Source organism: Semicossyphus pulcher, unplaced genomic scaffold (assembly GCF_022749685.1).
Source record: "Semicossyphus pulcher isolate SPU_LCO1_2020_fin unplaced genomic scaffold, fSemPul1.0.p SCAF_18, whole genome shotgun sequence".
Taxonomy (NCBI): Eukaryota; Metazoa; Chordata; class Actinopteri; order Labriformes; family Labridae; genus Semicossyphus; species Semicossyphus pulcher.
In genome coordinates, this window is record NW_027211691.1 from 21,595,805 (window position 1) to 21,613,070 (window position 17,266).

The 17,266-nt window shown below is 41.4% G+C and overlaps 1 protein-coding gene across 1 annotated transcript in view; it reads left to right on the forward strand.

Annotated features, from left to right (window-relative positions):
- Window positions 1-17,266, forward strand: part of cnksr2a (connector enhancer of kinase suppressor of Ras 2a) — a 66,516-nt gene that overhangs the window by 13,934 nt on the left and 35,316 nt on the right. The window contains exons 2-6 of the mRNA XM_069667277.1: window positions 4,193-4,356; window positions 4,662-4,864; window positions 13,207-13,294; window positions 13,681-13,722; window positions 16,476-16,595. Of these exons, the coding sequence (XP_069523378.1) occupies window positions 4,193-4,356; window positions 4,662-4,864; window positions 13,207-13,294; window positions 13,681-13,722; window positions 16,476-16,595 (617 nt within the window). The remainder of the gene's footprint in view (window positions 1-4,192; window positions 4,357-4,661; window positions 4,865-13,206; window positions 13,295-13,680; window positions 13,723-16,475; window positions 16,596-17,266) is intronic.

The following is a 17,266-nucleotide window of genomic DNA, read 5'->3' on the forward strand; positions in this document are numbered from 1 at the left end:
CCAAACGACCTCAAGGAGCTTTACAAACTTTACAGCTTGCAACACCCTCCATCCTTAGACCCTAGACTCAGGTAAGAGAGAGAGGAGAAGAGCAGAGCGGCAACAGTTAGCTCGATATTATTTAGAGCTTCAGATATATTTTGTTTTGAATAAGATACATTCCAATTGTGAATAAAATGTCAGGGGGACAGAATTCATTATCCTAAATTAACAATAAAACAACATCAGCTGGGTCGCTGGTTAAATCGCGCGTCCCACGTACAGGGGCTACAGTTCTCGTTGTGGTGGCACCGGGCTCCACTCCCACTCTCAGCTGCCTGCCATCCCCAAACTACCCACTGTCATCTCTATTTCAATACAGGCATAAAAGGCCAATATAAAAATACATTTATCAACACCAGCTTTTCCACTCATTACTCCTCAAAATAATATCATAAGTGATTGCATATCTTAAAAAGTCGGGCAATGACGTCCTTGCATCAGGGGAACCACATCTGAAAATACTAACAAGTCTTATTTAAGGTAATGACGTGAAGTTATATTGTTTAGTTTGGGGGACTTGTTGGGACTTGGTTTTCATTCAGGTTGAAAATGACTGAAGCAGACTTAAGCTAGTTCCAGCTCTGTAATCCATCACAGTGTTCTTTCATTGTTGTCAGAAGGTAATGCCGTGCAAAGGTTTCCATTATCATGCCCTGGGGATTTAAACTTGTCAACATCTGTTGTAGTATTTTTTTTAAATTTTCAAGCAAATAATCTCTTTGCAAGTTAAAGGTGTTAAGAACGAATAGCTGGAAAGAAAGATACTCGGGCTGTTGCAACTAGTTGAACACAATATAGCACGTTAGGAGATCTAAACGTGTCAGCCATGCATCTGAAAGTGGTGAAAGAAAGTGTTGAAAAAGCAGACTGGCCACAATGGCGTTAGGGCGGCTGTGGCTCAGTGGTAGAGTCAGTCGTCTCTTAATTGGAAGGTTTTGGGTTCGATCCCTGACTGCTACGGTCACATGTCGAAGTGTCCTTGGCCAAGACACTGAGCCCCAACTTGCTCCCATTGGGTATGAATGGGCATAGATCCTGATTGGAAGTTGACACTTCCAAGGCCTTTGTCATCAGTGTGTGAATGTGACATGTAGTGTAATCGGAAGACTAGAAAAGCGCAACATAAGTACAGTCCATTTACCATTTACGATATATGTCCAACTATTGCTCATCAACTCTATCAGGCCTTTTAGGGTTCAAGAGGGAAACAGGGACTATCTGTCTGTCTTTAATTGTACTCTTTCTTTGCACCCATCGTTCGGTGAAACGGTCTCAAAGTTAAATGTTTGGCTCATAAATCGAACAAAATGTTTTCTGCCTTATGTGAAATAGAAAGAAAACAAACCTTAAATTGCTCTTTCTGCCCTGAGGTGTCTCTCAAAACGAACCGTATTTTACACTCTTCCCTCGTCGCGCTGTGGCTTTGAAACAGCATTCGCCTGAAATCTACAAAACTGCAAACAAGCTGAGCGTCTGAAAAACATTACACAGCAGCTGTTGTATTATCTGAGACAAACTGAAAATGTGTCTAGCGTTTTTGTGTGCAGACTAAAAGCATCTGTCCTCCCTATAGGCCGAGTGTGAAGAGGGGGAAACGTATGGCAGGGAAAGCTGATTAGAGCTGCTGGATTTCAGCCCAAAACCTATAATTTCAAGTAGGGAGGTGTGTGGTTATCGATCAGGGAATAGATTCTTTGAGGAGAGTCTGAGCCGTGGACTCGCCATGAAGAGTGATGGTGTGGTTGGAATAAGATTGCCCTCCTGTGTCTAGTGCCCATAATCTCTTTCTATCTTATGTGTCGTCTCTTATTCGCCATAAAAACAGATACAATTACATAAACACACCTTAAAGCAACAGTTAAGCCATGATGTGGCAACGTAATAGTGTTACAGAGGACTATAAGAGATGTGAGATAGTGTTCCCTTGTTGGACGTAGATGGTTCATCGACCGTATTTGACCTTATCAACTCTTCTCCTTTCCTGCTTTGTCACTTTTTACATCTAAATTAGATGATCAATTTATTTCTAATAACCATACTTTGTTGTTAACAAAAGCTGCTTTCCCACTGGTCAAAAAACCCACTAACACCCGGCTTTTTTGCCTAGTGGGAAAACCTACAATTGGCACTGATGGGAACACAAAACCTGTGTCAACACGCTAATCTCCGCCCCCTTTCCTTTATGATTATCTGACGTTACAGTGCAGCGTTGTTATCTGGAGATAACGAGATAAAAAGGTCAAGATCACAAGAGAACAACCAGAAATTACTCTCGAAAACGGAGTGAATAAAATGTATGGATACATGTCTGCTTCAGGCTTCCGTAGTTAACCCAATCTTTAGCTGTTATACCTTTTTATAGAGCAATAATCATTCAACTACAGGGTGTTTTATTGTCTTTTAGCACATTGTTTTAGCTGTACAACCCTCAACTTACTGTTTGTAGTAATCAAAAAATGAATTCAAAGTAGAAGCACGGTCACATTAGACCCTAAAACAAACTCAGACATGTTTCATGGAGGCATCGGAAAACTTCCGTCATCTTTACTGTTGTATCAATCTTAAAGCCCCCCTCCAGTGAAAATCAAGTGTTTAACCTTGTAAACATCTCCATGTGGTGTTCTTCATGTGCTACAAGACATATCAGGGACAACATCAGCAGTCATCTCCATGGCTGGGCCTGTCTGCTTTTAAACTGCAGTGTACCAAGGACAGGCTGAACAACACGTTTTCACATTGGCAGGTTTGTGATGTCACAAACCTAAGGAGCCAATCCCGTTAATGGACGGGGTGACGCTATGCATATCATTATGTGCAACCTATGGCAACCACTTTCGCAGTGCACGAGCCAGCTGTAACTGTCATCGTCATTTTTGCAAACTCACTACCGACTACTAACGTTAACGTTACTACTACTAATTACTACATTTCAGGCTAGCTAAGTTTCAACAAGTTGCCACAAAATGATGGCAGAGACGTGTTTGGTTTTCACAATGGAGGGGGTGGTTGTACTCGTATTTGCATAGTGGGCGGGGACTATGCAGAATCGTGAATTTTTAATGAGGGAGAAGGAAGAGATGCCATGGAAGGATTTTTACAAGGTAATTAAATGTATTTTGCAGAAAAAAGAGGCTTTTATTTATTAATTATTTCAAGCACAGCATTTTGTATGTCTTAAAACATGACTGGAGCTGCTCTTTAAAGCTGTAGTCAGCATTGTTTCCAGATACAACAGATGATGTTTTATGAAAAAAAGCACTGATAAGTTAACTGTAGACTAAATTACAAACAGCATATAACAGGAGGCAAAGTAAGCAACTAGCGCATGAACATAGCGTAGCATTTAGCAGCTATAGAGCCAGAGTTTTCCACCTGGAGTTCCTGGAGACTCAAACATTGTTGAAAGGAGAGTTAATAGTGAACTTAGATTTATTGTTAACATAAACACAACTTTAAATGAATGCTCATGTTGTTCCATATCTGCTGGATGATTAAATGAGCAACTGTTTGCTAATAAATTCAAAGTATAATAGGGCGCAGGTTTAGCTCAGGTGGCAGAGCAGGCTCCCCACGCACAGAGGTTACAGTCCTTGTCGCACTGATCACAGGTTTGAGTCCCAGACTGCCGGTCATTTGGTGCACGTCATCCCCCGCTCTCTCCTCCCAATATTTCCTGTCTCTTTTCAAGCCAGAAAAACAATCTTAAAATCAACATACTAAGAAGGTGATATGTCAGTCTTCACACCGTGTTTCTGCTCTCCAGATAAGCCGAAAACATGTTTATGCAGGTTCAAAGTCTTTCCTCTCGAGTGAAGAAATGCTTAAAGTTAGATTATTTCAACTGTTTTCAAATGCAAACATTTATTGAAACAGTGTTCTCTTTTAAGATTGTTAGAAATTGTTATGGATTTAAGCGATGTGTCTTTTTGCAGTGTAGATTTAACATAGTGAATCCAGATACTGAAGCATAAAAATATAGTAATTATGGTGTCAAACCAGGATATGTCCAGTGTAATATGTACAGAACAGTACAAGGTCTCTGACAGGAAGAAAAACTATATTTATTCTATTATAGTCTTTATCTCAATTTTCGAACAAATCTGCGTGTTTTCATCTTGAGTAACCCTCGTAATATGTGTGTTTTCTGCAGGTCTGGACGACTGCTTGCAACAGTATGTGTGTGTGTTTGAGCGCGGAGGTGTCTGCGGGGAGAGGCTGCTGAGGATTAGCCACGCCGAATTAGAGGAGCTGGGAGTCTCCCGCATCGGACACCAGGAGCTGATCCTGGAGGCTGTCGACCTGCTCTGTGCTCTGGTGAGTATGTGTGTTATGTGTCGTAGTCTCGGTGCACTGCTGGACTCTCATTAGCCGTCTTCACAGCTGCAGCTGGTAATGTACTTGTGTTCCGCTTGAATGCACAAAGTAATAGATCGCAGAGTGTAAATTGTTTCTGTGCTGCATCAAAGTTCTGCATCTCTTAACAGCTGCAATCACAAACTAAGAAAAAAGTTTATAATTACACTTTAAAAACGATGACGTCCTCACTTGGATGGTGTAGAGTCACAGTCCTCGTTTGGTTATATAGGACAGTATGTGTGTGTGTGTGTTTGTGTGTGTAGAACTCAGGTCTTGAGACGGAGAGCGTCAGGACTTTGGCTCACAAACTCGGCGCTTCGGCCAAAAACCTGCAGAACTTCATTTCCGGCCGGCGTCGCAGCAGCCAATCAGAGAGCAGGACCTCGCGGCGGCTCCCCAACGATCTGCTGACCTCTGTGGTCGACCTCATCACGGCCGCCAAGAGCCTGCTAGCCTGGCTGGACAGGTAATGTGTGCGCTGTTTGTCATGGATGAGAATTATGATCTCAGCTCTCGAGTGGAATGGGATGCCTGTATTATTAAGTTATTTATCTACAGTATGTACTTAAATGTTTTCAACTAAAGCTCAGATCCACAAGGTAAACTCTCCTCCATCGTATCCTGAAGCTGCTGCTTGTTGACATCTTTTCAGAAATATGTTTTTTCCAAAGGGATAATGTCAGACCTTTCTTCTCACCATGTTTCTCCGTCTCTCCCTCGCTCCGCTCTCGTCTCTGTCACTTCATTTATTCATGACTCGACTCGATCTCCTGCACACTACGCACACAACAGATAAGGAACTAAAGGTCTGTGGCTTTCACTTCTTGAAATGCCGGGCAACCCACATCTGTCCTCAGGCCATCTAGACACACAGGAGCATATAGAGAGCCACGTCCACACGAGCGCACTCAGACTCATAGAAAACACCCACACACTCGTACAGAACACACACTCGCAGACAGACACCCACACCGGCATGCACTGACACACACTTATGCAAGCGCGCACACACACACGCGTTCGCCCACGCACAATGATGCAACTGTAAATGGCAAAGCGACATTGCGGACGGGAAAGACTCAGCAGAGCTCTCAATTCTTCATTTCTAAGATGATCCGTTCAGACATTGTCGAAGGCTCCTTTTATGTTCTGCATTTTCCCAAACCTGACGAGAAAAGCTCTCCCAGGCCGTGTGAGGGCTCGCCGCTAAATTTAACATGCATATGATCCAGTTGGAGCTTTTATTTCAATGAAATCTCATCTTCTAAAAATTGATTTCTACTGCCTGGGAATAGCAAATGAGCGAGTAAAACAAGATGAATCTTTTATTGAAATAAGAGCTGCGTGGCGGATGATACTGTGAATTCATTAATGCACCCTAACAATGTAGAAAAGGTTTCCAAGCATGTCAGGATACAGTCTCTCTTGTCCTGATTACTCCTTCCTAAAAGGTCTACAACAGCAGCAAATTAGCATAAATCGTGTTAAAACTGAACTTTCATTTCTCCCTGATTGCTAGTTATTAGACCTCTCAGGGATGGAGGACGAGTGCAGCATCAGTTCAGCGCTCAGGCAGTAAATGTACAGCACTTTGTAGTTTCTCTCTAAATGCCTTGAGAAGACATTTTTGCAACCTTTTCATCTGTAAAATAACAACTCACATCTTCTTCTCCCTCGCTCCGGTACCCTGATGTGTCCTCATGTGCATACTCGTCGCTTTCCCCGTGCTGTCAAATACCATCAAACGCTGATATCACATCGACACTGTGCAGAAGGCAAACCTTTCCTCTTTAACTCTGCCGGGGAGAAAATGTGAAACTATCATTCATCGATTACTGAAATCTGCAGTATTTCTCTTTCTTTGAACTCTTCATTTCCTCTTTATATGCACATTTGAAAGCACCTACCTCTGAATTAATAACATACCCTTAGGGACCGCAGTTTATGTGTAATGGATTTTGCTGATAGCTTAAAAACACCGTAGTGCTTCTTTTCTTTTTTGTATCACTATTTTACATAAAGTGAATGAGGAGACTTTCTGATTAGAATATGGAGGAAAGGGCTGCCTGATATTAAGACAATCAATACTCAATGGGCAAGAGCTTAAATACTTTACTGGGGTGTTTCGACTTTATGTTCCTTTATTTCTTTCTGAGAAAAATATTGTGTTTTTATTCTACTACATTTTTCGATAGCTGGAGTTCCTTACTCCTTTTTTGTTTTATTATTTTATTTATTTAAAGTAATAATCTCAAAGATTTTCATTTTAATAAATGTCTCTTAAGTCATGAGGTAACACAATGGTGACTGAGCCTATGGCCCACTGAAGCCTTTGCATTTGCAGTACTACAGACTGGCTGTCTGTGGCGACAATCGCGGAAAAAATCATAAGCAGCGCCCAGTAAGTGACGTGTTTTCCATCACCCAGCAGTGGTTGGTCTGCCAGAGAGGGTAGGCGGAGCTAAGCGGCTGCTTTTCCGCTCTCTGCAAGTGTTGCGAGTAAACAGTAATCTACTATGTCTGAACAAACAAAGAAAAGATGGATGACTGCAGATACAACTTCAACAAGAAGTGAAAATCCAAAGAAGAAGAAACAAACTCGACGCTCAGATGAAGGCAAACAGTCTAAAAAGGAAAGCGACCGTCAGCCAGGAAAATCAAGAGTTACAACAGGAGCCAACAATGGACGTCACACATGTGACACTGTTTGGATATCTGGGAAGTGTGCTCCCGCAATTAACGTTTATTTTTGCTTTTGTAGCTCATACAGAGAGTAATCAGAATTAGTTTCATAACCCACGAAAAACTCCTCACAGGAACTTTAACCTCAAAAGATGAATGTTCACTTGCTCATGTTAGCTTAATTCAGTGCAACCCTGACTTTAACATTTTCAAATAAGTTAAAAACAATTACCTTATAAAACAGAAACGTCACTGTGTCCGTTGCTGTGTCCTCGGTAGAGCCCATGGTGAATGGTTTCAGCAACAAGTCCGAAAGAGGTAAAACTCCAGTATTTCACAAACAAAAGAAAACAGATTTGTGCATCAGAAGTTCGTTGTTTTAATTGATCATTTCTCGACCCCTCAGATTTATGTTGTGACCCTTTGGAGGGGCCTGACCCCCAAGTTGGGAACTGTTGGATTAAACCATTTCACCGTATATAAAGTAGTTCAAACTACCCCCACCATAGTAAGCTCTTAAGCAATAACGCTTCAGTATAAATGATCAAATAATATATCAGTCACAGGGACATTTTACTGCAGCTACTCTTACCACATCTTGCTGCTTATACTTGTAATTATCGTACTGTGATCTTACCTATGTGGGGTGTTAAGTAAAGGACTTTAACTGTAAGTAGAATATTTTAACATACTTGCACTACAGCATCTATTTTAGTGAAGGATCAGGATACTTCTCTCGACACTGCTCAGTGTCAGATGCCGTCAGCGAGTGTTGCACTTTATTGATTTTCTTTGCCGCAAGTGGAAGAGAAGTCGAGTAACTTTTTAAAAAATTGTAATTCAGTCTTAAAAACGACAAGACGACTTCGACAGACTTGTGCAGCTCAGTTAAGCTTGAAAAGTTGACTCTGAAATGTAAGGGAGATGTTGGAGACGCGTGAAGGTTTAGCTGCAGTTTATCCTCTCCCCTCACATATAGACTTCTCCATGGTGATCTTTTGTCCTGTAATTTGAAACACATAACGACAGGTCTTTTTATACCAGATGATGAGGTGGAGGAAAGGAATTGAATGACTACTTTTATGGAAACCTTCAAGTTTATTCTCTCTCATATACCGTTACAATTTCCCTGGCAAGGACAGAAGTGCAACAATGCGATTTTAAAGATGTAATGAAATGTGGACGTTTTCAACGTTCAGGAGGGAGATGAACGTGGGAGAGGAAGTCGTCTATTGAGGCAATTTTTGGGATGGATATATTGAAGGCGGTGGAGGGGGAGACTTAATGTGGAGGATCCGTCTTGGGAGTTGAGTCAGCCGAGCCAATCATGGGCCCGAGACGGCAGCTGTAAAGGGACTGAAGGACTGAATAATAGGTGATGAAAGGAGGGAAGAGGTGGGGAATGGATGTGAATTGGGATGAGCAGAGGGAAGGGTAAGGTGGGGAGTTAAATGATGAGGGGGAGGAAGAGGGAGGATGTGGGTTGACCAGGTATAAATAGGCTGCTATATTAAAACTGGAGGGTTAAGATTGTGTATTGAACATGAGGTTCATAATCATTCAATATTAGACATTTATTCTTAAGAATAGTGGTATTAAAATCTGAATAAAGTACCGTGAGAAGTAGTTTGAACAATCCGGATTTTAAGCATAATTGGCTTGTTTTAGAATTACTGTTCCCATAATTCTTTGGGAGGTGTAAACAGGAAGTTAAATATCATCAAGCAGTTAATTAGCCAGCTAGCTAAAGGCTACAACTACAGCCCATTTTTGTAGCTTATATTCGTTTACATATTGCCAAGTTGGCCCAATAACAAGTAAGCCGAATTAGCTATTAGGACTTAATGTTTGCAGTGTACCCATAAATAATCCGACAGCTATCAGTGCGTTGCTTTGATTCTGAAGAAAACCTAAAATCGCAAACTTTCTCAGAGAACTTCTGGGTCGTCTTATTCCAATTAGTGTTGGGAATTCCGGCTCTTTGAAGATAGCCGGATCTTATGGCTCTGTTCCTTTCCGAGAGCCGCTCTCATCGCTCTCTTTTTTTTTTCAGGGGGCGGAGGTTACTAGGTTTATCTGCGAAATAATCACTAGGATATTGATAGGGTAAGATTTGGATCAGATTCGAACTTTAGGTTTAGGTTTTCTCCCTGCATTGTAAGCATTACACAAGGTGGCGCTGTATCCCTCAGCTTTGTCAGTGAATTTACTACTCTGAATTTACCCTCTGTATGAAACGTGTTGTAAATAAACATTTGGGCACAACTATAAAAAGAACAGCTCTCACCTACGACTCGGTTCGCATCATTCGCACCAAAGAGCCGTTCAAAAGAATCAGATCGTTTGCAAACGTCACAACACTAATTCCAATGATTTCTACGCTGACTTATGGATGTTTATTCATAAAGTGTAAGTCAAACTAAATGTAAACATATAAATATATCGTGTCCGTGCATTCGGATTTGACTTTGTAATGACTCAAGTAAGTTTTGAATAACTTCCTTGTTCGCCCTCCATCTCAAGCAATTAACGTTAGACGTCATAGCATCATCTGAGCTGGGGAATTAAATGTGTTTTTTGAGCGTTGTTCGAAGGTTGGAGCCTAACGGTTAGCAAACAGTCTGTGTAGCCTTAGGTCCTGCGTATATATAGCACACAGCCTCAATACTGATGACCCAAATCACACACACACCACAGATATTACGGCATACACTAGAGGCTGTGGCCGGATTTTAATCTGGGTCTTTAGAACAATGAAGTAAAGTAACAATGTGTGTTTGCGTGTGTAGTATGATAATGGCTTTGTTGTACACATACTATGAGTAATAATGTGAGCATTAGTTTTGATGTGCCTTTGTTTGTGTGTGCAGTCATTAGCACCCCATTACTGCAGCATGTTCCTTATCGTTAACACCTTGTTCACACCTGAGTAGTCTATTATGTTACTATACGCCCGGGGCCTCATTTATAAACATTGTGTTTGCACAAAGAAAAAAAAGCGCATTAAAGACCCTCTTCTCACAGGAATAAAGGCTCTAATAAAAACGAGCTTGACAGCAGAATGTGGAAAGTCTGACCACGCTCGCAAACATGTGGGAGACTTTAGGATAATAGATCCACAGCGGTCTAATAACCCTCCTCACGCTGTTTATTTCAGTGAATAAAAAGAACAGCCGGGCCTTATCAGCGCTTTTTCGTGTCTGTTTGTTTTGAAAACCCGGATTGGAAGTACAAATAGTCTTTATGAGGAGTGTAAATCGGTGCTCTCAGAACAGAGTGGCCTATTTACCTGGTTCTCCAACGCAGCTTCATTCATCTGTCCGCCGGAGCTGTGTTCCCCTTCCCTCCGTGGGCACTTCTGGTTTAATCTCCACTTTGCAGAAGCAAGACGTCAGAGGCAATTTTCTCTAGTGTCCCCTGAACAAAATGGTTTTGATTTCTACTGGTATCAACCAAAAGTTTGCCTTATGATGGAGCTCTCTGTTGACTATGGGTGCCTTATTAATCACACCAGATATAATGGGGATGCAATGAGGCCTATGCATGTGTGCAGAACCTGCAGGAGTATAGTGAACACGTGTACATGTGCACACGCTTCTCCATTCAAGTGTGGCGGCAAGCACAGTTTAATGAATGAGGTTGCAGAGGCTCATTCATTCCCATGAAGGCACGTTTTGACAGCACACCAAGGCAACACCCTGTTATGGTTCCACTGGCAGCATCATTAAAAGTTCTGGGGTTTAATTAGTCTCACAGTCTTCTCACATAAAACACAGGCTAGTGCGTGTGAGATGAGTGCACAGAGTAGCATCAGTGAGTGTTCGCAACACTCGCTCGCTCATCAAGTTGACTTTCTGGTCTCCCCTCTTTTGAATGGTCTCTATTAATCTAACAGTGCTTCAGGCATTTTATTGTTAGAAATGGGCATTGGCAAGTATTTGGTTTACAATATGCATCATGATACAAGGGTTATGATTCAATTAGATGTGATGTGGATAGCTGTCCACCTACATTTAAAGGACGCTCCTTAGAAGACTGTTGGTTCGAAAGAGGTGTTGAGGAAGCCATCTATGTTAAGCTGGAAAAACTCAACAGAGGTGGTGGCCTAAGACACCACCTATCACCCACTTACAATGCAGTGTTGAATTCTCTGCCCAAACACTCGAGGTCACACTCAGGATCACATGAGCCTAACGACCCATCAACACCAGTGGGTGCTAACGACTCTCAGTGATACTGGGTCGACAGCTCAGGGTAATAACTCACCCTTGATTGCACATCTATTAGCATACTAATGACCTACAGAGGCTTCTTTTTCTAGTCCAGTTGCCTTTTGGATCAATCTCAGAATTACCATGACCTGGATGACTGAGTACCTTCACAGACTCTTAAAAAGAAAATTACTTGATGAGTAATTACCACAATTTCCTTTTTTCAATTTAACTCATTCAAAGGAATTGATGGATTTATTGATAATGAACACTGAATTAAGCCCAGTTTAATAGTAAATAAATCAATGGCATCTAAAAGATGTAATATATTGACTTTCAAGGACTCCCATGACCACATTTATGACCCTTAGAGCGTACCAGTAACAGGTGTGTCAGACAAAAATTCCAACACATGGTTATGGTTGTAAAATGTTGGTTAGGTTTGGGTACAAAACTTCATGCTTGGGGTTAAAATAAGGAACTTGAACTCTCGTGTGTTTGTGTGTGACAAATCCATCCGACCCGTTTTCCCTATGTGGACTTTCTGGCTCTGCTTGCTAGGCTAAGCTAGGCTATGCTACGCTATGTACAAACCTGCTGTAGCTCAATTCTTATTGCTGCTTTCACACAACATCTGCAGAATGTAAAGAAAAGGAGAACCTCCAGTAACTCTGACTTGGGATTGTTAGCACACTGCTAACCTCTTAATCTAAACTGGCTAAATTAGCTTCCTTTGCAGCATTACAGTCGATAACACCTTTTGAACTGGCTGAATCTATTTTAGAAGGGTTGACATTGGATTTTATTTAGGTGAAACTACAGAACAGTTGCCCATAGTTTTTTCCAATTAGTGAGATGTATCTTAAAGTTTCTGGCTCTGCTTGAATCATAATTACTGTATGGCCACAATAGGTCATTACTTAAAGGAGCAATACACCCCTGGACAAAAGACACTGTCAGTCAAAGCTGGTGTTCTCTGTAATCAATAGAAGCAATAATATTTGAAATTGGCGCCATAGCTGTGTAGAAAGTTGTACAAACAGCTCGGGGCTCCATTCCTACAACACCCAGCATGCATTGCGCCCCTCCCTCTGAAAGGAAGGACCCAGCGAGAGATGCTGGAGTGAAATACTACCGCTTTCCAGTCAAGGACATTGATCACTGCAGGCATGGCTCAGAGCGGTACAGAATCTGAAATACAACAAGAATATTCCGGTGGATTGTCTAAAACATCTTCAGGTCTGCAGTCTACATTTCAAACCTGACGATTTTGAACGAGACATGACATCGGAGGCGGGCATCCTAGACTGAGGAAGTGTAGTTTAGCGAGCTCCCTGTCCTCCGCCAGATGACACGTTTTCCAGGGCCCATTGGAGAAGCGGACAGCGTCCTCCAAAGGCACAGAGCCAAATTGCATTTTTTTCCTACCATAATAGCATTAGCTCCCCATGATAGCATGATAGCACTGAGGTTGGAAATCAGCGAACTGGCCCTTTAACGAAAAATATAAACCTTAGTAACTTTTCTACACAGACCACTTTTAAGGAAGCATTTTTGGGAGGAACGGTCTTTTTGTGATACTAACAATAATTTGTTTATATTTTTTCATACTGTATTTTATTCACTGTTAAAGCAAAAACAATACAAGAAATAAACTAAGAATTTAAAGTGAAATCTGTTACTTTTCTCACTTTTTAAGTTTGTTACGACAAATGCAAATTGTCTGATTTATAATCCGTTTTATATTCACACCTGAATAAGTCGTAAAACTACACAAACTATAAATGTGTGTGTCTGTGTTTGCGCACACACAGTGTGTGTCTCTCTAACAATGCTGCTGTCCGTCTCCTCTGTACATTATCTAATGCTGCAGAAACATTTGAAGATATACTGCTGTGTTATCTTTCCCCCCCAGGTCTCCCTTCGCTGCAGTGGCAGACTACTCTGTAACCCGAAATAATGTCATTCAGCTCTGCCTGGAGCTCACCACCATTGTACAGCAGGTGTGTGGAATTGTTTGTGTGTGTGTGTGTGTTTTGAAGGCTGATAGCTCGTATTCTGCCACGGTTGTCATATCCCCCTAAGAACAGTGAGTGTGGGGGCGTGATGCAGCAGCCTCAGACTCTCTACATCCTTGAGCGAGACTCGAGTCTTTGCTATTTACGTCCTTACAGCCTGTCTTTTGTATGACTGATGTGTGCGTAAATAAAGAATAAATGTTTCTGTTTGTGTGGGCGGGTTTTGATCTGTGAGGGTATAGACTGTGCAGGTGTAGGGTTCAGTAATGTGAGTCCCAGACTGTATACAGAGATGTGTGTGTGTGTGTTTTTGAGCGTTTGCATGACAGGGTGTTTTGCTCGCGCTACAATAAATTCTGCTTCTCCCACAGGACTGTACGGTGTTTGAGACGGAGAACAAAATCCTTCATGTGGTGAGTCCTGCTTCCACGTCCAGCTGTCGCTTATTTGCTCTGTGTTGATGGGTAGATCCCTGTTTTTTAAGATATCACATCCCCTCACACCTGCTCATACGACACTCCCCAAACTGAAACTCCATCTCCAGCTGGATCTTGTCGTTGATCAAAGCTCAGTTGTACATCCTGTTGTATTTTTTGACATTAAGGGAATTATGCTTTTTGCTTTCTTGCCAAGAGTTACAATTCATCATCATTCTGATATCTGTCTTTTAAATATAAAGGCACTAGCCAACTAGAGATAAGCCTAGCTTAGCATTAAGACAGCAGGCAAGGGCTACAACTGACTAATTTTTTAATCTGTCAAAAATGCATTGAAAAAATACACTTCAAAAGCAGCCGAGCAAAGCAGAGCTCCTTGAGTCTTGCAATTTACTGGAGCTGCCGGGAAAATTAGCAAAGACGTTCCTAAAACTAAACCAAAAATATTTTACAAAATGTTATTTGTGTTCTGAATACAACATTACATTTGAAGTTTTAGAGCTGCTTGTAGTTGTACTTTTTAACTCTGGAATGATCTAGGATAGCTGTTTCCCCTTGCTACCTCTCTTTATGCTAAGCTAGGCTATGCTATGCTAGGCTATTAGCCTCCTTGCTGTAGCTCAATTTTTATACATCTTATATATATATAAAGAAAAGGAGAACCGGCAGTTATTCTGACTTGGGATTGTTAGCACACTGCTAACCTCTTAATCTAAACTGGCTAAATTAGCTTCCTTTGCAGGGTTACAGTCGCTAACACCTTTTGAACTGGCTTAATCTATTTTATAACGGTTGATATTGGATATTATTTCGATGTAACTATAGTACAGTTGCCAACAGTTTGTTGACAAGTCCTATAGTTTTAATTAACTTTGGAAAGAGTTAGGATAGCAGTCTCCCCCTGCTACCTCTGTTAATGCTAAGCTAGGCTATGCTACAAACCTGCTGGAGCTCAATTGTTATTGCTGCTTTCACACAACATCTGCAGAATGTAAAGAAAAGGACAAACTCCAGTTACTCTGACTTGGGATTGTTAGCGCACTGCTAACCTTTTCATTTAAACTGGCTAAATTAGCTTGCTTTGCAGTGTTAACACGTTGGCTATGCCACCAGGAGCAATTTGGGGTTCAGTGTCTTGCTCAAAGACACTTCGACATGTAGCCTGAGGGAGCTGGGGATCTAACCTCCGACCTTCCAATTGAAAGACGACCGACTCTACCACTGAGCCACAGCCACCCTTATGCTAAGCTAGGCTATTTGAGGTAGCTCAATTTCTTAACTCTTTTTATTCTGACTTGGGATTATTAGCACACAGCTAACCTCTTAGTCACCTTATCTAAGCAGGCTACATTAGCTTCCTTTGCAGTGTTACAGTTGATAACACCTTTAGAATCGGCTGACTCTATTTCATAAGGGTTGGTATCGGATTTTATTTAGGTGTAACTACAGCACAGTTGCCAACAGTTTGATGAAACATCCTGTAGTTTTTTTCAGTCAGTGAGATATATCTTAATTAAAAAAGGTAACCTGTCATTAAAGCTGTTAGCAGAGTTAAAAGTACAATATATTTCTAGTACGTGTAAAGTAGCACAAAATAGAACGACTCAAGCAAAGCACAAGCAGCTCAGAATGACTAAAGTCCTGATTAAGACTTAAATAAAAGTATTGGCAGCTACTTCTGGTTTTATTTTCCCAGGCTTTGATGTATTGATCTCTTTCATTAAATTTAAATGAAAGTTAATTAAATTTAATTTGTTCTTCTGCAGCATTAAAAATTTTGCGAGACTCAACAGCTACATCTCCTTCCAGAAAACAATGTCCACATTGTTCCGGATCAGTCGTTCCCAAACTGAGGGGGCAGCTAGAGTTTAATTGACCGTTTTCACAGCAGACGTTTTGATTTGTCAAACGCAGGTGTCACTAATTGACTCGCTAATTACACATATTGCATTGCAGTAATTGCTGTAACGGAACCAATGTTATTAGTTCTACTGGTGCTTTACCTGCTATGATGAGTCTGCCCTCTAAAGGGTCGGTCAGTCTGATTCCTTTGGGGAAATGACATGTTAAAGAAGCTTCTCGTGCTCTTGATTCACTGTTAATGTAGCAGGAAGCTTTATGTCATTCCTTCGGAGCCACTGCTGTGTATTATCCATAAAATATGCTGTCAGCAGTTTTTATTCGACTATTTTCAATGTGGAAATTGGTCCTTATAGCTGTCACAGCACGTAGTGCAGATTCTTCTCATTCCTGCTGAAAAATACTGCTCCTCATATTTTTTATGTGCAATTTTTTAATGCTGTTTGCACCACAAAATAAATCCATTTCCATTATATATTCAGTATGGAGTCAAACCTTGGACAATCTTTAGAGCTTTATTCCTTTCGAAGCGCTCCTTGAAAACCTGTTGTCTTTTTGTATCTGAGCTGAACTGTCCCTTTAAAGCACCACAGGAAGCACTGATTAGCTTTGTTGATAGTGACCTATCTCTAATAACACCAATTCTTAGCTGCTGTGTTAAAATTCGGAGTGAAAAATATGTTTCTTTGTCAGTTAAACCAAAGAGAAATCCTCTTACAAAGAAACAAAGGCTGTAACATCCTTTATGACAGAGAGCACAAACAGATCATTAGACACACAAGGTGCACAGGTTGTCTGTTTCCGAATAAAACGCGGCTGTTTTATGAATTATTGCTCTTCCTCTCTCGTTATCTTCTCTTTCTCTGTAGTGTAAAACTCTGTCGGAGGTGTGTGAGCACATCGTGTGTGTGTCATCAGACCCGCTGGTTTCGCAGTCAGCCCACCTCGAGCTGGTTCACCTCACCAACATCAAACCCTCTGAAGGCCTGGTAATGACTCTGTGTGGGTGTGTGTGTGTACTGGGATTTATTCTGTATGAATAATGGCAGGATTTCTGTGAGGCTTAAGGATCCTCTACAACGATTTTATGTGTTTACTTTGCAGATTTAGGTACAGAATATAATCAGCAAATAAATGATGATGTATTGTTATGGATTAAGATGAAATAGTGGTCAGTCCTTTGTGAAATTCACAAGCTGCACAGGCCGTGTGTATAGCCAAGAAAAGGCTTCACCTTCAGCAGCTGCAACCTTAAAGTGATGGACACTTAATGCATTATAAATGCAGTTCATAATATTGTACTTATAATTCTTAAATAGGCCAATCTGCACAATGACACCTTTTGTACTTTAAAAGGTATAATAAGTAGGATTTTTCACATTCAAACTGGGCCCCTCCTCCTGGGCTCTTCGTCACCAGAAGTTCACTCTCTCGAGCTAGAACACGCCCACCCCGCAGAGCTAACACCGACAGCATCACCGTAACCTTTGCGCTAGCATGCTAACCGCCGGTTAGCTTGTCCGACCCGGTTTGAGGCACCTACCCGTCCGACAGAAAGAAGGCTGACTCTGCATCGCTCTTTCGCCATGTTCGCCGGTCTGAATGGGGCCCAGTTGCTAATTTGAACCACTCCCACACTCACCTCTACGCTGTGATTGGC